The 24,000-nt window shown below is 46.3% G+C and overlaps 1 protein-coding gene across 2 annotated transcripts in view; it reads right to left on the reverse strand.

The window, feature by feature from the left end:
* The window catches only part of LOC121548519 (chloride intracellular channel protein 5), an 82,458-nt gene that overhangs the window by 39,018 nt on the left and 19,440 nt on the right, over nucleotides 1-24,000 (reverse strand). The window contains exon 1 of one of the 2 annotated variants that reach the window (XM_041859977.2): nucleotides 23,280-23,773. The exons of the other annotated variant lie outside the window; for it this stretch is intronic. Within the exon in view, the coding sequence (XP_041715911.1) occupies nucleotides 23,280-23,441 (162 nt within the window). The 5' untranslated portion in view covers nucleotides 23,442-23,773. Of the gene's footprint in view, nucleotides 1-23,279; nucleotides 23,774-24,000 lie in introns of those variants that run through there. 2 annotated transcript variants of the gene reach the window in all.

A 24,000-nucleotide genomic window follows, 5' to 3' on the forward strand; every position in this document is an offset into this window, starting at 1 on the left:
CATTAGCACCTGATGGTTAGAGGGACAATATAGCCCTGAGTACCAGGCCATTAGGACCTGATGGTTAGAGGGACAATAGAGCCCTGAGTACCAGGCCATTAGGACCTGATGGTTAGAGGGACAATAGAGCCCTGAGTACCAGGCCATTAGGACCTGATGGTTAGAGGGACAATAGAGCCCTGAGTACCAGGCCATTAGGACCTGATGGTTAGAGGGAAAATAGAGCCCTGAGTACCAGACCATTAGGACCTGATGGTTAGAGGGACAATAGAGTGCTGAGTACCAGACCATTAGGACCTGATGGTTAGAGGGACAATAGAGCCCTGAGTACCAGGCCATTAGGACCTGATGGTTAGAGGTACAATAGAGCCCTGAGTACCACACCATTAGGACCTGATGGTTAGAGGGACAATAGAGCCTTGAGTACCAGACCATTAGGACCTGATGGTTAGAGGGACAATAGAGCCCTGAGTACCAGGCCATTAGGACCTGATGGTTAGAGGGACAATAGAGCCCTGAGTACCAGGCCATTAGGACCTGATGGTTAGAGGGACAATAGAGCCCTGAGTACCAGGCCATTAGGACCTGATGGTTAGAGGGACAATAGAGCCCTGAGTACCAGGCCATTAGGACCTGATGGTTAGAGGGACAATAGAGCCCTGAGTACCAGGCCATTAGGACCTGATGGTTAGAGGGACAATAGAGCCCTGAGTACCAGGCCATTAGGACCTGATGGTCGTTAGTGAGTTGGGTTCTACCAAAGCGTGTCCAGAGTGCAAGAGGAGATTAAAAGTGACTCAATGGTCACGTAAAATACAGTCACCGCATATACCGTCATATTGGCCAGCTCATCCATCCTCTAGACCGCTGATTGGCCAGCTCATCCTCCTCAGGGAGATGACATCATACTCTATGAGGAAATAGCCTTTTTTAAACGGTCTGTTTGAGATACAAGTTTGAGGTGGGGTCTTTAAAAAAAATGTTTAACCTTTATTTGACTAGGCAAGTCAGTTAAGAACAAATTCTTATTTACAATGACGACCTACACCGGCCAAACCCAGACGACGCTGGGCCAATTGTGCGCCGCCCTATGGGACTCCCAATCACAGCCGGTTGTGATACAGCCTGGAATTGAACCAGGGGGTCTGAGCACTGAGCTGCAGTGCCTTAGACCGCTGCGCCACTCGGTCTGTAGTGACGCCTCAAGCACTGAGCTGTAGTGCCTCAGACCGCTGCGTATGGGGGCGGAGCGTAGGGGGTCAGCCTAGCTAGCTATGGTAGTATGGGGCGGAGCGTAGGGGGTTAGCCTAGCTAGCTATGGTAGTATGGGGCAGAGCGTAGGGGGTCAGCCTAGCTAGCTATGGTAGTATGGGGGCGGAGCGTAGGGGTCAGCCTAGCTAGCTATGGTAGTATGGGGGCGGAGCGTAGGGGGTCAGCCTAGCTAGCTATGGTAGTATGGGGCGGAGCGTAGGGGGTCAGCCTAGCTAGCTATGGTAGTATGGGGCGGAGCGTAGGGGTCAGCCTAGCTAGCTATGGTAGTATGGGGCGGAGCGTAGGGGGTCAGCCTGGCTAGCTATGGTAGTATGGGGCGGAGCGTAGGGGGTCAGCCTAGCTAGCTATGGTAGTATGGGGGCGGAGCGTAGGGGGTCAGCCTAGCTAGCTATGGTAGTATGGGGGCGGAGCGTAGGGGGTCAGCCTAGCTAGCTATTGTAGTATGGGGGCGGAGCGTAGGGGGTCAGCCTAGCTAGCTATGGTAGTATGGGGGGCGGAGCGTAGGGGGTCAGCCTAGCTAGCTATGGTAGTATGGGGCGGAGCGTAGGGGTCAGCCTAGCTAGCTATGGTAGTATGGGGCGGAGCGTAGGGGGTCAGGCTAGCTAGCTATAGTAGTATGGGGCGGAGCGTAGGGGGTCAGGCTAGCTAGCTATGGTAGTATGGGGGCGGAGCGTAGGGGGTCAGCCTAGCTAGCTATGGTAGTATGGGGCGGAGCGTAGGGGGTCAGGCTAGCTAGCTATGGTAGTATGGGGGCGGAGCGTAGGGGGTCAGCCTAGCTAGCTATGGTAGTATGGGGGCGGAGCGTGGGGGGTCAGGCTAACTACCTACCCTTACAACAACATATCATGGTAGTACAATTTTTGGGTCACTACCATGGGCAGGAAAATACCATGGTACTAATGCAAATACCACGGTATTTTCCTGCCACGGTATTACAATGAAAAAACTACCATGGTACTACCATGGTGTTTTGGTCACTACCATGGCAGAACAATGCCATGGTATTTGCATGGTACACAAATTAACCATGGTAGTACAATGAAAAATATACCATGGTTTTGTACTAGCAGCATGTATAGTAGTGAAACATGAACGCATGGTAGTTGTTTACAATGTATTATGAAGGTCAGTGTCCAACCATTTTTCAGTTAAAGTGACCAAAAACATAGTAATTTATGGCACTCACATAATGTAACATTGATTACTCGCTCTGCAATGGCAAAGTGTAGGCCTAGTACCCTGTTAAACCCCTTTAGCTCATAGTGAAAAACGCAACACACATAAATAATATAATAATATGCCATTTAGCAGACGCTTTTATCCAAAGCGACTTACAGTCATGCGTGCATACATTTATTTGTGTATGGGTGGTCCCGGGGATCGAACCCACAACCTTGACGTTACAAGCGCCATGCTCTACCAGCTGAGCTACAGAGGACCACATGTTCTCGTAGTGTAGTATACCCTCTTAAACCTTGGGTATGGTGAAAAGAATGAAGGGAGTCTGAAACCTTGAAGATTTAAAATAGTTTCTATCTTCAATACAGTTTTCAGTTGGCTCTCTCACATTCAGCTGACTGGGCTACTCTTATACAATTCTAAATAGACAACAAACTAAAAAAATTAAAATAGTTAAAAGGTATAAAGTATCATAGATACATTTTCATCATGTAATTCTCAACATATCCCTAAAAACAGAAAGTTAAAATGTTTCCCTTTGTTTACACTCTGTGTGAACGTTCGTTGGTCCTGTCGCCATGACTACGACAGGCTAGCTTAACTGGAGCTAACTTTAGCCGACGTTAGCTTTTATGCGACTTTTATAAATTAATTAAACTATCAAGACATCTTCAAAAAATAACAACAATTATATCATTACATTCGCTTAACTTGGTGTTTCATATCCTATGCTTTATAACTCGCTCACTGTGATGATAACATTTAAAATATGTACTTTATCTGGTGCTTCTCTCTTCAGTTTTCAGTGGGCTTGGCTCTCTCATTCAACAGACTCACTGACTAGGCAGGCTAGCGCGAAAGCCACTGTAGAGAGAGAGAGCGCGAGGCAACTACTAGAGCGAGCGGCTCCCTCTGTGGGCCGAAACGAGCACAACACCCCTTGACTATAAATACCGTAAATGATTACAAATTGCCAAAGATTAGGCTACAATATAGAGTATCTCACATTCTCCCACATTTCAGGTTGGCAACACAGGGAACCCAAACATGAGCAAAAAAACGGTATTATTAATACAAAAAGTATTACCCCTTTTTTATAGCAACTATTTCCCTTTTTCTTTGATGGTACAGACAAAATAGGACCAACAACAGTAGCCTGCCTCTGATTTTATCAGAAACTTGCCCATACTGGTATATAAATTCATCAATATAATACCAACCAATCTCTTTTGTACCTTGGGGGGTTTATTTATTTCATGCATTATACTGCCATTGTACTACGGTAATGCGAAATTAATAAAGATGGTACCATATGATAATTTTTGGTACCATTTATCATAATTGTGCATTACCATGGTAGAATGTAGAATGCAGGTTAAAACCATGGTATTTACATGATCCACATCTATACCATGGTATTATTTAGGTGCATGGCAGTACCATCATACTTCAAAGCTAAAACCATGGTACATTTCCATGATTCAGATCTATACCATGGTATGAATGAAAGGTCAATTTTGTAAGGGTAGCTATTGTAGTATGGTGCAAGGCGTGGGTTCAGGCTAGCTAGCTAGTGTAGAAAGGGGCGAGGCGTGGGTTCAGGCTAGCTAGCTAGTATAGTATGGGGCGAGGTGTGGGTTCAGGCTAGCTAGCTAGTGTAGTAAGGGGCGAGGCGTGGGTTCAGGCTAGCTAGCTAGTGTAGTATGGGGCGTTGAGGTCTGGCTAGCTAGCTAGTGTAGTATGGGGCGTTGAGGTCTGGCTAGCTAGCTAGTGTAGTATGGGGCGAGGCGTGGGTTCAGGCTAGCTAGCTAGTGTAGTATGGGGCGTTGAGGTCTGGCTAGCTAGCTAGTGTAGTATGGGGCGTTGAGGTCTGGCTAGCTAGCTAGTGTAGTATGGGGCGAGGCGTGGGTTCAGGCTAGCTAGCTAGTGTAGTATGGGGCGTTGAGGTCTGGCTAGCTAGCTAGTGTAGTATGGGGCGTTGAGGTCTGGCTAGCTAGCTAGTGTAGTATGGGGCAGGGCATTGGGGTCAGGCTAGCTAGCTAGTGTCATGACTTCTCCTGGCTAAGGATCCAAAGGCCTCAGATCAGCTTGGCAAATGGCTGACAACAACCAGACCCTCTCACCCACAGAAGAGGGGAAGGGGTCTGGGCCGGTTTTGACACCTTAACACTCGGTCGTAATCTCTCTCCTGCTCTCCAGTATTGGTAAAGGAATGTGCTTTGTCTCCAGAAGACTTTTGCCGCCAAAGCTTTTACATCCAAAAAGTAAACACTGGAACAATATTCCTAACATCCGAATGTTTGGAATGGTCAGTGGGGATCTCAATAATAATCATGTCATATTGTTTATTATTTTGTGATGTCATTAAGGATGCTATCAAGAAATAACTGTAACTCGGAAAGTGTACACATTCTATCTATCAAGTTTATACCCAAATGTTGTATAAAATATATGATTATAGACGAGAGTATTTTGGTGAAAATAGGAATGTGATGTTAGATAATTGTTTTTCATACAAACATTTGCCAAGTCAGTAACCACGCCCCAAGGGATCACAGACATTGTGTCGGAGTGATGGAACGCCCCCTTTTAACCCGAGGATAAAAAGCCTTTGTAACAAAATTTACATTTAGACCAGGAAGCATGGAGCTGTGGCTACAAAACTTTAAATGGTTAGACCAGAAAGACCAGCAGATGTGAAGTGTGAGCTAAACTTTACAAATGGTTGAAACTCTGAGACGGTAGTCTACACGTTTAAAATGGTTAGAACTTTGAATCTCTACACGAGGTGGGAAGAAGAAGATCCCATCTCTGACAATCACGGGTGCATCTGAGTATCTGTTCTATTTGAACCCTCCACTCCAAGCCAGGACAACTAAGGACATTGTGACCTCTGGTGGACAACCAGAGCCTTACACCCATCGACACCTTCCCCATAGGAGTGATCGAGTTCAACAGGGAGAAGACGAACGAAGACATAGACACGTAAATCCATTCATGAATTCTTCTCCGAATAGGCGGTGGTTAGGGTGCTAAGTATTGTGATTACCGTGAGCGTAAGTTCCAAACGTATGTACGATAACTTTGACTCTCTTTCTCCCTCTCTCCCTCCTTCTATTGACCCCTCCCCTTTTTGATAACCAAGCAGTCATGCTGTTGTTAGTCCACTAGGGACTTTGTCTCATGTATTAAGTATGTATGTATTCTGTATAATTATTTAGTTAGCTAGTAAATAAATTATTAAGCCAGTTTGCGTAGTGCTGAATCATAAGTAAAGCTGGGGTTCTTGCGGATCCAAGGATTATGCAACGTTCAGAATGAGACTGATATGAAGTATTGATTAATAAGTGACTGTTATCGATATATAACATGTATCTTGAGTGGCGCAGTGGTCTAAGGCACTGCATCACAGTGCAAACTGTGCCACTAGAGATCCTGGTTCGAATCCAGGCTCTGTCGCAGCCGGCCGCGACCGGGAGGCCCATGGGGCGGCGCACAATTGGCCCAGTGTCGTCCAGGGTAGGGGGGGAATGGCCGGCAGGGATGTAGCTCAGTTGATAGAGCATGGCGTTTGCAACGCCAGGGTTGTGGGTTTGATTCCCGACTGTAAGTCGCTCTGGATAAGAGCGTCTGCTAAAATGTAAATGTATCTTTTAGAGTTACATTCGGGAGATGGTAACTCTATAAACAACTTATTCTGTGGTGCCTCAAATCCTAATGAGTTAATTGTTACATGATTAATTTAATCGAGTGACAATTAAACATAGTTCGTTGATTCAATAAATAACAGTCATCATATTAATGAAATTCACGACACTATTGTAGTATGGGGCGTGGGGGTTAACATAGCTAGCTAGTGTAGTATGGGGGGGTGGGGGTCAGGCTAGCTAGCTAGTGTAGTATGGGGGGTGGGGGTCAGGCTAGCTAATTAGTGAGGTATGGGGCGGGGGTGGGGGTCAGGCTAGCTAGCTAGTGCAATATGGGGCGGGGGGTGGGGGTCAGGCTAGCTAATTAGTGAGGTATGGGGCGGGGGTGGGGGTCAGGCTAGCTAGCTAGTGCAATATGGGGCGGGGTTGGGGATCAGGCTAACTAGCTATAGTAGTACAGGGCGTGGCCGTCAGGCTAGCTAGTGTAGTATGGGGCGAGGGGTGGGTTCAGGCTAGCTAGTGTAGTATGGGGCGAGGTGTGGGTTCAGGCTAGCTAGCTAGTGTAGTATGGGGCGAGGTGTGGGTTCAGGCTAGCTAGCTAGTGTAGTATGGGGCGAGGTGTGGGTTCAGGCTAGCTAGCTAGTGTAGTATGGGGCGAGGTGTGGGTTCAGGCTAGCTAGTGTAGTATGGTGCAAGGCGTGGGTTCAGGCTAGCTAGTGTAGTATGGGGTGGGGCATGGGGGTCAGGCTAGCTAGTGTAGTATGGGGCGGGGGGGGGGTCAGACTAGCTAGTGTAGTATGGGGCAGGGCGTGTGAGTCAGGCTAGCTAATTAGTGAGGTATGGGGCGGGGGGGGGGGTCAGGCTAGCTAGCTAGTGCAATATGGGGCGGGGTTGGGGATCAGGCTAGCTAGCTAGTGCAATATGGGGCGGGGGTGGGGGTCAGGCTAGCTAGTTAGTGCAATATGGGGCGGGGTTGGGGATCAGGCTAGCTAGCTATTGTAGTACAGGGCGTGGCCGTCAGGCTAGCTAGTGTAGTATGGGGCGAGGTGTGGGTTCAGGCTAGCTAGTGTAGTATGGTGCAAGGCGTGGGTTCAGGCTAGCTAGCTAGTGTAGTAAGGGGCGAGGTGTGGGTTCAGGCTAGCTAGCTAGTGTAGTATGGGGCGAGGTGTGGGTTCAGGCTAGCTAGCTAGTGTAGTATGGGGCAGGTGTGGGTTCAGGCTAGCTAGCTAGTGTAGTATGGGGCGAGGTGTGGGTTCAGGCTAGCTAGCTAGTATAGTATGGGGCGAGGCGTGGGGGTCAGGCTAGCTAGTGTAGTATTGGGGCGGGGCGTTGGTGTCAGGTCAGCTAGCTAGTGTAGTATGGAACGGGGGGGGTCAGGCTAGCTATTGTAGTATTGGGCGTGGGGGTCAGGCTAGCTAGCTAGTATAGTATGGGGCAGGGCGTGTGAGTCAGGCTAGCTAATTAGTGAGGTATGGGGCGGGGGTGGGGGTCAGGCTAATTAGCTAGTGTAGTATGGGGTGGGGCATGGGGGTCAGGCTAGCTAGCTATTGTAGTACAGGGCGTGGCCGTCAGGCTAGCTAGTGTAGTATGGGGCGAGGGGTGGGTTCAGGCTAGCTAATTAGTGAGGTATGGGGCGGGGGTGGGGGTCAGGCTAGCTAGCTAGTGCAATATGGGGCGTGGGGGTCAGGCTAGCTAGTTAGCTAGTGTATTATGCAGCATGGGGTGGGGGTCAGGCTAGCTAGCTATTGTAGTACAGGGCGTGGCCGTCAGGCTAGCTAGTGTAGTATGGGGCGAGGGGTGGGTTCAGGCTAGCTAGCTAGTGTAGTATGGGGCGAGGTGTGGGTTCAGGCTAGCTAGCTAGTATAGTATGGGGCGAGGTGTGGGTTCAGGCTAGCTAGCTAGTGTAGTATGGGGCGAGGTGTGGGTTCAGGCTAGCTAGCTAGTATAGTATGGGGTGGGGCATGGGGGTCAGGCTAGCTAGTGCAGTATTGGGGCGGGGCGTTGGTGTCAGGTCAGCTAGCTAGTGTAGTATGGAACGGGGGGGTCAGGCTAGCTAGTGTAGTATGGGGCGGGGGGGGGGTCAGACTAGCTAGTGTAGTATGGTGCAAGGCGTGGGTTCAGGCTAGCTAGCTAGTGTAGTAAGGGGCGAGGCGTGGGTTCAGGCTAGCTAGCTAGTGTAGTATGGGGCGAGGCGAGGGTTCAGGCTAGCTAGCTAGTATAGTAAGGGGCGAGGCGTGGGTTCAGGCTAGCTAGCTAGTGTAGTATTGGGGTGGGGCGTTGGTATCAGGTCAGCTAGCTAGTGTAGTATGGGGCGTGGCCGTCAGGCTAGCTAGTGTAGTATGCGGCAGGGCGTGTGAGTCAGGCTAGCTAATTAGTGAGGTATGGGGCGGGGGTGGGGGTCAGGCTAGCTAGCTATAGTAGTACAGGGCGTGGCCGTCAGGCTAGCTAGTGTAGTATGGGGCGAGGTGTGGGTTCAGGCTAGCTAGTGTAGTATGGTGCAAGGCGTGGGTTCAGGCTAGCTAGCTAGTGTAGTAAGGGGCGAGGCGTGGGTTCAGGCTAGCTAGTGTAGTATGGTGCAAGGCGTGGGTTCAGGCTAGCTAGCTAGTGTAGTAAGGGGCGAGGCGTGGGTTCAGGCTAGCTAGCTAGTGTAGTATGGGGGCGGGGCGTTGGTATCAGGTCAGCTAGCTAGTGTAGTATGGGGCGAGGTGTGGGTTCAGGCTAGCTAGTGTAGTATGGTGCAAGGCGTGGGTTCAGGCTAGCTAGCTAGTGTAGTAAGGGGCGAGGCGTGGGTTCAGGCTAGCTAGCTAGTGTAGTATGGGGCGAGGCGAGGGTTCAGGCTAGCTAGCTAGTATAGTATGGGGCGAGGTGTGGGTTCAGGCTAGCTAGCTAGTGTAGTATGGGGCGAGGTGTGGGTTCAGGCTAGCTAGCTAGTATAGTATGGGGCGAGGTGTGGGTTCAGGCTAGCTAGCTAGTGTAGTATGGGGCGAGGTGTGGGTTCAGGCTAGCTAGTGTAGTATGGGGCGAGGTGTGGGGTGGGGGTCAGGCTAATTAGCTAGTGTAGTATGGGGTGGGGCATGGGGGTCAGGCTAGCTAGTGCAGTATGGGGGCGGGGGGTCAGGCTAGCTAGTGTAGTATGGGGCGAGGGGTGGGGTGGGGGTCAGGCTAGCTAGTGTAGTATGGAACGGGGGGGGGGGGTCAGGCTCGATAGCTAGTGTAGTATGGGTTGTGGGGGTCAGGCTTGCTAGCTAGTGTAGATGGGGCGGGCGTGGGGGTCAGACTAGCTAGCTAGTGTAGTATTGGTTGTGGGGGTCAGGCTAGCTAGTGTAGTTGGGGGCGGGCGTAGGGGTCAGGCTAGCTAGCTAGTGTAGTATGGGGCGGGGGGGTCAGGCTAGCTAGCTAGTGTAGTATGGGACGGGAGGGGGTCAGGCTAGCTAGCTAGTGTAGTATGGGACGGGGGGTCAGGCTAGCTAGCTAGTGTAGTATGGGACGGGGGGGGTCAGGCTAGCTAGCTAGTGTAGTATGGGACGGGGGGGTCAGGCTTGCTAGCTAGTGTAGTTGGGGGTGGGCGTGGGGGTCAGGCTAGCTAGTGTAGTATGATGAGCAACTCTCTGTCTGATGAGCAACTCTCTGTCTGATGAGCCACTGTCTGTCTGTACCATGCTGACTAGACTGTATGCCAATGCCCCCTCGCCCATTGACGCTGTGGTGAAGCTTCTATCTATGTGTGTGTGTATGTTGAAGCTTCTACAAGTGTATTGTCGTGGCTGAGCTGAGTTCTATGGGCCCTATGGTAACACAATACACTGCTGATCATAATAGCCAATCAGCATCTAGAACACTGAGGACAATAGAAGTCACACGCTATAGGGACACAGGGACAGCTTTCACAGGACTGACCTAATACACTGACCTCTACTAACACCAAATATGTAAGATCTTAATTTGATCACCCCTTTGCAGGACAACTTTCCTGAAATGCAGGACATTTTAAACGTGTAGTGTATTTGAGGTTTAAAAGGCTTCTATAGTTTGTAATTTCCACTTTTCAATTTCAGACTTGATTTTTTCTTTACGAAAAATGTATCAACCGCTACAAATGTATAATCCACATAATAATTCACATTTCCTGTTGCTGCAGGATTCTTTTCCTGCTATAGGAGACTGACTCAAATTAAGATCCTACATCTGTAAAATGTACCTTGACTAAACTGACCAGAGGGGTACACTACAAAGCAGGATCAAGGAGTTAGGAGCCAGCTAACTACAAAGCAGGATCAAGGAGTTAGGAGCCAGCTAACTTGCCTAAATATGCTGAAATAACTTAGAACAAACAAAAACACAAATCTAATTTGAGCTTTCTTATGAACCAGAAAAGCAGTAGTTATTTTTGGTTATTGATCCTGTTTTGTATGTTGAACAAAAATATAAACACAACATGCAACAATTTCAAAGATTTTACTAAGTTAAAGTTCATATGAGGAAATCAGTCAATTGAAATGAATTCATTAGGCCCTAACTAATCTATGGATTTAACATGACTGGGAATACAGATAAACATACAGTGCATTCAGAAAGTATTCAGACCCCTTGACGTTTTTCACATTTTGTTACGTTACAGCCTTATTATAAAATTGATTAAAATATTTTTTCCCCTCATCAATCTACACACAATACCCCATAATGACGAAGCGAAAACAGGTTTTTAGAAATGTTTGCACATTTATGAAAATAAAAAATATAAATACCTTATTTATAGAAGTATTCAGACCCTTTGCTATAGACTCCAAATTGAGCTCAGGTGCATCCAGTTTCCATTGATCATCCTTGAGATGTTTCTACAACTTGATTGGCTTCCACCTGTGGTAAATTCAATTGATTGAACATGATTTGGAAAGGCACACACCTGTCTATATAAGGTCCCACAGTTGACAGTGCATGTCAGAGCAAAAACCAAGCCGTGGTTGAAGGAATTGTCCGTAGAGCTCTGAGACAGGATTTTGTCGAGGCACAGATCTTGGGAAGGGTACCAAAAAAATTCTGCAACATTGAAGGTCATCAAGAACACAGTGGCCTCCATCATTCTTAAATGGAAGAAGTTTGGAACCACCAAGACTCTTCCTAGAGCTGGCCAACCGGCCAAACTGAGCAATCGGGGGAGAAGGGCCTTGGTCAGAGAGGTGACCAAGAACCCGATGGACACTCTGACAGAGCTCAACAGTTCCTCTGTGGAGATGGGAGAACCTTCCAGAAGGACAACCATCTCTGTAGCACTTCACCAATCAGGCTTTTATTACAGAGTGGCCAGACGGAAGCTATTCCTCAGTAAAAGGCACATGACAGCCAACTTGGAGTTTGCCAAAAGGCACTTAAAGACTCTCAGACCATGAGAAACAAGATTCTCTGGTCTGATGAAACCAAGATTGAACTCTTTGGCCTGAATGCCAAACGTCACATCTGGAGGAAACCTGGCACCATCCCTACGGTGAAGCATGGTGGTGGCAGCATCATGCTGTGGGGATGTTTTTCAGTGGGAGGCACTGAGAGACTAGTCAGGATCGAGGGAAAGATGAACGAAGCAAAGTACAGAGAGATCCTTGATGAAAACCTGCTCCAGAGCGCTCAGGACCTCAGACTGGGGCAAAGGTTCACCTTCCAACAGGATAACGACCCTGAGCACACAGCCAAGACAACGCAGGAGTGGCTTCGGGACAAGACTCCTTGAGTGGATGTACTTGAGTGGCCCAGCCAGAGCCCGGACTTGAACCCAATCGAACATCTCTGGAGAAACCTGAAAATAGCTGTGCAGCGACGCTCCCCATCCAACCTGACAGAGCTTGAGAGGATCTGCAGAGAAGAATGGGAGAAACTCCCCAAATACAGGTGTGCCAAGCTTGTAGCGTCATATCCAAGAAGACTCGAGGCTGTAATCACTGCCAAAGGTGCTTCAACAAAGTACTGAGTAAAGGTTCTGAATACTTATGTAAATGTGATATTTCAGTTTTTTGATTTGTAATACATTTGCAAAATTTCTAAAAACCTGTTTTGCTTTGTCATTATGTGGTACTGTGTGTAGATTCATGATGGAAAAAAACAATTTAATCTATTTTATAATAAGGGTGTAATGTAACAAAATGTGGAAAAAGTCAAGGGGTCTGAATAATTTCCGAATGCACTGTATGTTGGTCACAGATACCTTTTTTAAAAATGAGCCTCACAATGGGCCTCAGGATTTCGTCACAGTATTTCTGTGCATTCAAATTACGATCAATAAAATGCAATTGTGTTCATTGTCCGTAGCTTATTCCTGCCAATACCATAACCCCACCGCAACCATGGGGCACTCTGTTCACAACATTGACATCAGCAAACCGCTCGCCCACACAACGCCATACACGTGGTCTACAATTAGTTGTGAGGCCAGTTGGACATACTGCCAAATTCTCTGAAATGACATTGGATGCGGCTTAAGGTAGAGAAATGAATGTTTAATTCTCTGGCAACAGCTCTGGTGGACATTCCTGCAGTCAGCATGCCAATTGCACGCTCCCTCAAAACTTCAGACATCTGTGGCATTGTGTTGTGTGACAAAACAGTATATTTTAGTGGCCTTTATTGTCCCCAGCACAAGGTCCACCTGTGTAATGATCATGCTGCTTAATCAGCTTCTTGATATGCCACACCTGTCAGGTGGATGGATTCTTTTGACAAAGGATAAAATGCTCAATAACAGGGATGTCAACAAATTTGTGCACAAAATTAGAGATAAAAATATTTTGGTGCATATAGAACATTCCTGGGATCTTTTATTTCAGCTCATGAAACATGGGCCCTGCACCTTACATGTTGTGTTTATATTTCTGTTCAATGTAGTATACACCTCTGTACAATGCCTATACAGTGAGGGGAAAAAGTATTTGATCCCCTGTTGATTTTGTACGTTTGCCCACTGACAAAGAAATGATCAGTCTATAATTTTTATGGTAGGTTTATTTGAACAGTGAGAGACAGAATAACAACAAAAAAATCCAGAACAACGCATGTCAAAAATGTTATAAATTGATTTGCATTTTAATGAGGGAAATAAGTATTTGACCCCTCTGCAAAACATCACTTAGTACTTGGTGGCAAAACCCTTGTTGGCAATCACAGAGGTCAGACGTTTTTTGTAGTTGGCCACCAGGTTTGCACGCATCTCAAGATGGATTTTGTCCCACTCCTTTTTGCAGATCTTCTCCTTTTTGCAGATCTTCTCCAAGTCATTAAGGTTTCGAGGCTGACGTTTGGCAACTCGAACCTTCAGCTCCCTCCACAGATTTTCTATGGGATTAAGGTCTAGAGACTGGCTAGGCCACTCCAGGACCTTAATGTGCTTGTTATTGAGCCACTCCTTTGTTGCCTTGGCCGTGTGTTTTGGGTAATTGTCATGCTGGAATACCCATCCACGACCCATTTTCAATGCCCTGGCTGAGGGAAGGAGGTTCTCACCCAAGATTTGACGGTACATGGCCCCGTCCATCGTCCCTTTGTTGTAGTGAAGTTGTCCTGTCCCCTTAGCAGAAATACACCCCCAAAGCATAATGTTTCAACCTCCATGTTTGACGGTGGGGATGGTGTTCTTGGGGTCATAGGCAACATTCCTCCTCCTCCAAACATGGCGAGTTGAGTTGATGCCAAAGAGCTCCATTTTGGTCTCATCTGACCACAACACTTTCACCCAGTTCTCCTCTAAATCATTCAGATGTTCATTGGCAAATTTAAGACGGCCCTGTATATGTGCTTTCTTGAGCAGGGGGACCTTGCGGGCACTACAGGATTTCAGTCGTTCACGGCGTAGTGTGTTACCAATTGTTTTCTTGGTGACTCTGGTCCCAGCTGCCTTGAGATCATTGACAAGATCCTCCCGTGTAGTTCTGGGCTGATTCCGCACCGTTCTCATGATCATTGCAACTCCACGAGGTGAGATCTTGCATGGAGCCCCAGGCCAAGGGAGATTCACAGTTATTTTGTGTTTCTTCCATTTGCGAATAATCACACCAACTGTTGTCACCTTCTCACCAAGCTGCTTGGCGATGGTCTTGTAGCCCATTCCAGCCTTGTGTAGGTCTACAATCTTGTCCCCAACATCCTTGGAGAGCTCTTTGGTCTTGGCCATGGTGGAGAGTTTGGAATCTGATTGATTGATTGCTTCTGTGGACAGGTGTCTTTTATACAGGTAACAAACTGAGATTAGGAACACTCCCTTTAAGAGTGTGCTTCTAATCTCAGCTCGTTACCTGTACAAAAGACACCTGGGAGCCAGAAATCTTTCTGATTGAGAGGGGGTCAAATACTTATTTCCCTCATTAAAATGCAACAGACTTACCTGACAACAGACTGACCTGAGGATGAACTGACAACAGACTGACCTGAGGATGGACTGATAACAGACTGCCCTGAGGATGGGCTGACAACAGACTGACCTGACAACAGACTGACCTGAGGATGGACTGACAACAGATTGACCTGAGGATGGGCTGACAACAGATTGACCTGAGGATGGGCTGACAACAGCCTGACCTGAGGATGGAGAGACAACAGGCTGAACTGAGGATGGACTGACAACAGACTGACAAATGACTGACCTGACAACAGAAATAACTGAAAACAGACTGACCTGAGGATGAGCTGAAAACAGACTGACCTGAGAATGGACTGACAACAGATTGACCTGAGAATGGGCTGACAACAGACTGACCTGAGGATGGACTGACAACAGATTGACCTGAGAATGGGCTGACAACAGACTGACCTGAGGAAGGACTGACAACAGACTGACCTGAGGATGGACTGACAACAGATTGACCTGAGAATGGGCTGACAACAGACTGACCTGAGGATGGACTGAAAACAGACTGACCTGAGGATTGACTGACAACAAACTGACCTGAGGATGGACTGACAACAGACTGACCTGAGGATGGACTGACAACAGACTGACTGGAGGAATTGCTGACAACAGACTGACCTGAGGATGGACTGACAACAGACTGACTGGAGGAATTGCTGACAACAGACTGACCTGAGGATTGACTGACAAAAAACTGACCTGAGGATGGACTGACAACAGACTGACCTGAGGATGGACTGATAACAGACTGACCTGAGGATGGACTGACAACAGACTGACCTGAGGATGGACTGACAACAGACTGACCTGAGGATGGACTGACCAGAGGATGGGCTGACAACAGACTGTCCTAAGGATGTACTGACAACAGACTGACCTGAGGATGTACTGACAACAGACTGACCTGAGGATGGACTGACAACAGACTGACCTGAGGATGGACTGACAACAGACTGACCTGAGGATGGGCTGACAACAGCCTGACCTGACAACAGACTGACCTGAGAATGGACTGACAACAGACAGAGAGGGTACAAGGCATAGGACTAAACTCAACTAAAATGACCTAAGGTTCAGTGGAGAGATGTCGGTTTGTTCAAAACTCAAACATTTACAATCAAATGCATTTTGAAGATGAAGTTGCCCTGGTTTGTTATGGTGTGTGTCCACTGCCCACAGTCCCCTGGGGTGAATAAACTCCAGGCTAGTCATCGTTTCTCAGAGCAGTGGTTTAGCAGATCTGACAGACTGACCTGCACCAACCAGATATTAGGCCACAGGGCTTAACTAGACTAGACTGACCTGATACACTGACCTGATACATTGACCTGATAAACCTACTACAACTCTCATCTCCGCTTACCAAAGACACCAGGATGTTTACCATGCCTTGGTTTCTTTTGATAGTACCCACTGCCCACAGTACCCTGGGGTGAATACATTCCAGGTCAGTCCCCTTGTCTCAGGTGAGAGATTTAGTTGAGGCTAAAGCAATGTGAGCTGTCCAGTGTTGAGTAGTATCAGAATCTCTTCAAGTCAATAGTCCTCCTCTTCCTGACCTTAATGTGTGAGCCTCCTCTTCCCCTTTAACAAGTGTGATATGTGTGAGTTAGCTTGGATGCTAGGAGATGCAGCGCTGGTCCATGTGATGTCTGTCAATCCCTCTATATGGGGCAGGTCCCCCAGGACAGCATGGGGAACATGTCTTGTTTTCAGCCTTGGACTGTGTTTTCTACCTTCTGGTCATATTATTGGAAATAAGGAACATGTAAAGTGGGGAATAGTCAGTGTTGTGTCAGTTGTCCCCTGAGCAGGGACGGCTTGTTCAATAGGGCGATATGGGCGACGCACTGCCAAACGGGAAAAGGAAGGGATTTTTTTTCTAATCAATTATATCACGGCAACAGCAGTTATCAGTGTTCACGTCTGATCTGCCAGCCACTAAATGTCAAATCAGGCTAAAGTCGTGCTTCAAATGGCCCCGCCCGTTTTTGGGGCGATTTCAGTCAAGTTGAAAATCGCCCAGAAGTCTCTCATAGCCTGTCATGTAAAATCTATTTTTTTCACATTTCAAAGCTTTCAATACATTCTCTATGGGTGTCTGTGGGCTTGCACTTACGCGCTTTCGTCATACGTGACGTAACGTTGAACGTAACTAAGACAATGGCCGCTAGAAGCGTCTCTGTTGCGACCTGCAGTGCGGCGTTATTTTATGTTTTTAATTTGTAGACTTAGTTTACAAACATTCTGCCAACCATGGATTTCCAGTGGTTGGTTTTGGACTGATCTTGTTGATCGTGTACATACCCGCTACGAACGGACTAAATAATGAAAACGCTGCTGGCAGCTGAATCCCAATACAGCTGGGAGACTTGGCTGGATGAGTCCCGGACAGAGAAGTGGAGCCGGCCACCTTCACCCTGGTCAGAGCGGACCGCGATCCTGGTAAGAGAGCGACTCTGTACCCCGACATTGAACTGCTTTCTGTGTCATTGCGACCTTACTATCAATTCAATTCAATTTAAGGGCTTTATTGGCATGGGAAACGTGTGTTAACATTGCCAAAGCAAGGGAAGTAGATAGTAAACAAAAGTGAAATAAACAATAAATATTAACAGTAAACATTACACTCAGAAGTTTCAAAAGAATAAAGACATTTCAAATGTAATATTATGTATATATATACAGTGTTGTTACAATGTGCAAATAGTTAAAGTACAAATGGGAAAATAAATAAACATAAATATGGGTTGTATTTACAATGGTGTTTGTTCTTCACTGGTTGCCCTTTTCTTGTGGCAACAGGTCACAAATCTTGCAGCTGTGATGGCACACTGTGGTTTTTCACCCAGTAGATAAGGGAGTTTATCAAAATTGGGTTTGTTTTCGAATTCTTTGTGGATCGCTGTAATCTGAGGGAAATATGTGTCTCTAATATGGTCATACATTTGGCAGGAGGTTAGGAAGTGCAGCTCAGTTTCCACCTCATTTTGTGGGCAGTGTGCACATAGCCTGTCTTCTCTTGAGAGCCAGGTCTGCCTACGGCGGCCTTTCTCAATAGCAAGGCTATGGTCACTGAGTCTGTACATAGTCAAAGCTTTCATTAAGTTTGGGTCAGTCACAGTGGTCAGGTATTCTGCCACTGTGTACTCTCTGTTTAGGGCCAAATAGCATTCTAGTTTGCTCTGTTTTTTTGTTTGTTCTTTCCAATGTGTCAAGTAATTCTCTTTTTGTTTTCTCATGATTTGGTTGGGTCTAATTGTGTTGTTGTTGTTGTTGTTGTCCTGGGGCTGTGTGGGGTCTGTTTGTGTTTGTGAACAGAGGCCCAGGACAAGCTTACTTAGGGGACTCTTCTCCAAGTTCATCTCTCTGTAGGTGATGGCTTTGTTATGGAAGGTTTGGGAATCGCTTCCTTTTAAGTGGTTACTATCTGCCCCGTGAGTTCCCCCAATTGTTTGTTACCGTTGTGTACTGTTGATAATCACAAGTTTACTGGAGAACTGAGACCAAGTAGAGACTTTGGACAGGGTGGATATGGTATAATAAAGGCAGTTTATTCAGAGGTAAAGATATCTGGAATCGCGTGCACGGACTCGTGCACGTGTGTAGGTCACCTAAATCATCAGAAAAATTGCCCCTCCTGAGAATTTTTTCAGGAGCCGCCACTGCCCCTGAGACCATATCAGCTGACTGTCAGGCTACATGGCTAGATGCTTAACCTTCCTCTAGTACTCCAGTTATCCACACCTGCTTCTCTTCTGCCTCCCCTTCCTCTAGTTCTCCAGTTATCCACACCTGCTTCTCTTTGCCTCCCCTTCCTCTATTTCTCCAGTTATCCACACCTGCTTCTCTCTGCCTCCCCTTCCTCTAGTTCTCCAGTTATCCACACCTGCTTCTCTTTGCCTCCCCTTCCTCTATTTCTCCAGTTATCCACACCTGCTTCTCTCTGCCTCCCCTTCCTCTATTTCTCCAGTTATCCACACCTGCTTCTCTCTGCCTCAAATTCTTCTAGTACTCCAGTTATCCACACCTGCTTCTCTCTGCCTCCCCTTCTTCTAGTACTCCAGTTATCCACACCTGTTTCTCTCTGCCTCCCCTTCCTCTAGTTCTCCAGTTATCCACACCTGCTTCTCTCTGCCTCCCCTTCCTCTAGTTCTCCAGTTATCCACACCTGCTTCTCTCTGCCTCCCCTTCCTCTAGTTCTCCAGTTATCCACACCTGTTTCTCTCTGCCTCCCCTTCCTCTAGTTCTCCAGTTATACACACCTGCTTCTCTCTGCCTCCCCTTCCTCTAGTTCTCCAGTTATCCACACCTGCTTCTCTCTGCCTCCCCTTCCTTTAGTTCTCCAGTTATCCACACCTGCTTCTCTCTGCCTCCCCTTCCTCTATTTCTCCAGTTATCCACACCTGCTTCTCTCTGCCTCCCCTTCCTCTAGTTCTCCAGTTATCCACACCTGCTTCTCTCTGCCTCCAATTCTTCTAGTTCTCCAGTTATCCACACCTGCTTCTCTCTGCCTCCCCTTCCTCTAGTTCTCCAGTTATCCACACCTGCTTCTCTCTGCCTCCCCTTCCTCTAGTTCTCCAGTTATCCACACCTGCTTCTCTCTGCCTCCCCTTCCTCTAGTTCTCCAGTTATCCACACCTGTTTCTCTCTGCACCCCTTCCTATAGTTCTCCAGTTATCCACAGCTGCTTCTCTCTGCCTCCCCTTCCTCTATTTCTCCAGTTATCCACACCTGCTTCTCTCTGCCTCCAATTCTTCTAGTTCTCCAGTTATCCACAACTGCTTCTCTCTGCCTCCCCTTCCTCTAGTTCTCCAGTTATCCACACCTGCTTCTCTCTGCCTCCCCTTCCTCTAGTACTCCAGTTATCCACACCTGTTTCTCTCTGCCTCCCATTCTTCTAGTACTCCAGTTATCCACACCTGTTTCTCTCTGCCTCCCCTTCCTCTAGTTCTCCAGTTATCCACACCTGCTTCTCTCTGCCTCCCCTTCCTCTAGTACTCCAGTTATCCACACCTGTTTCTCTCTGCCTCCCATTCTTCTAGTACTCCAGTTATCCACACCTGCTGTTACCCTCAGGGGGGCTGTGGAGAACCTAACAGCAGGTATCATGTGTCCTGATATCTGGACCTGTATTCACATGGTGTCTCATGGTCTCATGGTTCATTATGATTTAAAACTCCAAACTGATCCTGGATACTTTGTGCATACGGCCAAGAACCAGGATGGACGCAGTTGGATGTCACTGTGCACTGAGGACACACAGTAGATACAGTATGATAGTGTTTTACCACAGTACTGTAGCCATAGTGCAGGTTGGATAAGGATATGTTACTCTGCCAGCAACAGCTATAGTATTGGTGTCTCTTAGGTCGACCTCAGCAGAACATGTTGCTCATGTAACACTATACCTACTATCAGAATACACACTGTCCACTACTACACTACTACACTACTACACAACACACTGTCCACTACTACACTACTACACTACTACACTACTACAATACTAAACTACTACACCACTACACTACTACACTACTACACTACTACACTACTACACAACACACTGTCCACTACTACACTACTACACTACTACAATACTAAACTACTACACCACTACACTACTACACTACTACACTACTACACTACTACACAACACACTGTCCACTACTACACTACTACACTACTACACAACACACTGTCCACTACTACACTACTACACTACTACACTACTACACTACTACACCACTACACTACTACACTACTACACTACTACACTACTACACTACTACACCACTACACTACTACACTACTACACTACTACACTACTACACAACACACTGTCCACTACTACACTACTACACTACTACACTACTACACTACTACACTACTACACTACACACTGTCCACTACTACACTACTACACTACTACACCACTACACTACTACACTACTACACTACTACACTACTACACTACTACACTACTACACAACACACTGTCCACTACTACACTACTACACTACTACACTACTACACTACTACACTACTACACTACTACACTACTACACTACTACACAACACACTGTCCACTACTACACTACTACACTACTACACCACTACACTACTACACTACTACACTACTACACTACTACACTACTACACAACACACTGTCCACTACTACACTACTACACTACTACACTACACTCAACTACACTACTACACTACTACACTACTACACTACTACACTACTACACTACTACACTACATACTGTCCACTACTACACTACCACACTACTACACTACTACACTACTACACTACACTCAACTACACTACTACACTACTACACTACTACACTACTACACTACTACACTACATACTGTCCACTACTACACTACTACACTACTACACTACTACACTACACTCAACTACACTACTACACTACTACACTACTACACTACTACACTACTACACTACTACACTACTACACTACTACACAACACACTGTCCACTACTACACTACTACACTACTACACTACTACACAACACACTGTCCACTACTACACTACTACACTACTACACTACTACACTACTACACTACTACACAACACACTGTCCACTACTACACTACTACACTACTACACAACACACTGTCCACTACTACACTACTACACTACTACACTACTACACAACACACTGTCCACTACTACACTACTACACTACTACACTACTACACTACTACACTACTACACTACTACACAACACACTGTCCACTACTACACTACTACACTACTACACTACTACACTATTACACTACTACACTACTACACTACTACACTACTACACTACTACACTACTACACAACACACTGTCCACTACTACACTACTACACTACTACACTACTACACTACTACACAACACACTGTCCATTACTACACTACTACACTACTACACTACTACACTACTACACTACACACTGTCCACTACTACACTACTACACTACTACACTACTACACTACTACACTATTACACTACTACACTACTACACAACACACTGTCCACTACTACACTACTACACTACTACACTACTACACTACTACACTACTACACAACACACTGTCCACTACTACACTACTACACTACTACACTACTACACTACTACACAACACACTGTCCACTACTACACTACTACACTACTACACTACTACACTACTACACTACACACTGTCCACTACTACACTACTACACTACTACACTACTACACTACTACACTATTACACTACTACACTACTACACAACACACTGTCCACTACTACACTACTACACTACTACACTACTACACCACTACACTACTACACTACTACACTACTACACTACTACACTATTACACTACTACACTACTACACAACACACTGTCCACCACTACACTACTACACTACTACACTACTACACTACTACACTACTACACCACTACACTACTACACTATTACACTACTACACTACTACACTACTACACTACTACACCACTACACTACTACACTATTACACTACTACACCACTACACTACTACACTATTACACTACTACACTACTACACTACTACACTACTACACCACTACACTACTACACTATTACACTACTACACTACTACACAACACACTGTCCACCACTACACTACTACACTATTACACTACTACACTACTACACAACACACTGTCCACTACTACACTACTACACTACTACACTACTACACCACTACACTACTACACTACTACACTACTACACTACTACACTACTACACTACTACACTACTACACTACTACACTACTACACCACTACACTACTACACTACTACACTACTACACTACTACACTACTACACTACTACACTACTACACTACTACACTACTACACTACTACACTACTACACAACACACTGTCCACTACTACACTACTACACTACTACACCACTACACTACTACACTACTACACTACTACACTACTACACCACTACACTACTACACTACCACACTACCACACTACTACACTACTACACTACACTACTACACTACTACACTACTACACTACACTACTACACTACTACACTACTACACTACTACACTACTACACTATTACACTACTACACTACTACACTACTACACTACTACACTACACTACTACACTACTACACTACTACACTACTACACAACACACTGTCCACTACTACACTACTACACTACTACACTACTACACTACTACACTACTACACAACACACTGTCCACTACTACACTACTACACTACTACACTACTACACTACTACACAACACACTGTCCACTACTACACTACTACACTACTACAGTACTAAACTACTACACTACTACACTACTACACTACTACACTACTACACTACTACACTACTACACTACTATACTACTACACTACTACACTACTACACTACTACACTACTACACTACTACACTACATAGTTTCCACTACTACACTACTACACTACACAACAAACACATACACACATACACACTTTCCAACACTACACAACACTACACAACACAACACTACACTACACTACACAACATATACTTTCCACTACACTACACTGACGCTGCATTACAACTCTTACTCCAAATAAGAAATCTTAAGTTGCTAAATATATATATATATAAAAAAAAAAACATATATCATATTATCTCTAAAACTTAATATTGTGGGTGACAGACACAAACATGGACCAAACACACACACACCTGTCACACACACCTGTCACTCACATCTTACCTTGACAAAGAGTTCTATCTCAGGGTCCCTGTCTTCTCCGTTTTGTGAGGTCATGTCTGTCCGTCTGACAGGCTCTCTGTCCGTCTGTCCGTCCTTAGAGTTTACTGTCCCCTTATGTTGCAGTAAGAGCCAAATCTGTACGTCTTCAAAATCAAGTCCCATCCACAGTCCCGGAGCCTACATCCTCAGCTCATCGTGACTGCTCTCCTGCTCCTAGCTAAGTCCTTAGATTAGGAAGCTTTGTTGTTCTTTATATTGCCTTGCTTCAGTTTCCTCGCAGCCCTTCCTTCCTCCTGATTCCTCCAGGCTCCAACGATGTCATCAGGTGGATGCAGAGTGAGACAGGTAACAGGTAGTAACAGGTGTAGGTAGGCCAGGTGTGCTGTGGTTAAGTCTGGCTCTGATTTGACCCTAGCTACAGCGGAGTGATGAGAGGAGAGAGGCAGCTAGCTCTGACTGACACACAGAGAGGGAGAGGAACACAACAGGTGGTCGACTACAGCAGGGGGGTGGAGCTCTGTACCGCTCCCTCACTCACTCACCTCATTCACTCAGTCCATCTCTCTCTCTCTCTACCCCTCACTTCAGTAACTCTCTCCCTCACCTCTCTCACAACTCACCTCTCTCTCCCCTCTCTTACATTTTTACATTTTAGTCATTTAGCAGACGCTCTTATCCAGAGCGACTTACAGTTAGTGAGTGCATACATTTTTCATACAAC

This window comes from Coregonus clupeaformis, chromosome 33 (genome assembly GCF_020615455.1).
Source record: "Coregonus clupeaformis isolate EN_2021a chromosome 33, ASM2061545v1, whole genome shotgun sequence".
Lineage (NCBI taxonomy): Eukaryota > Metazoa > Chordata > Actinopteri > Salmoniformes > Salmonidae > Coregonus > Coregonus clupeaformis.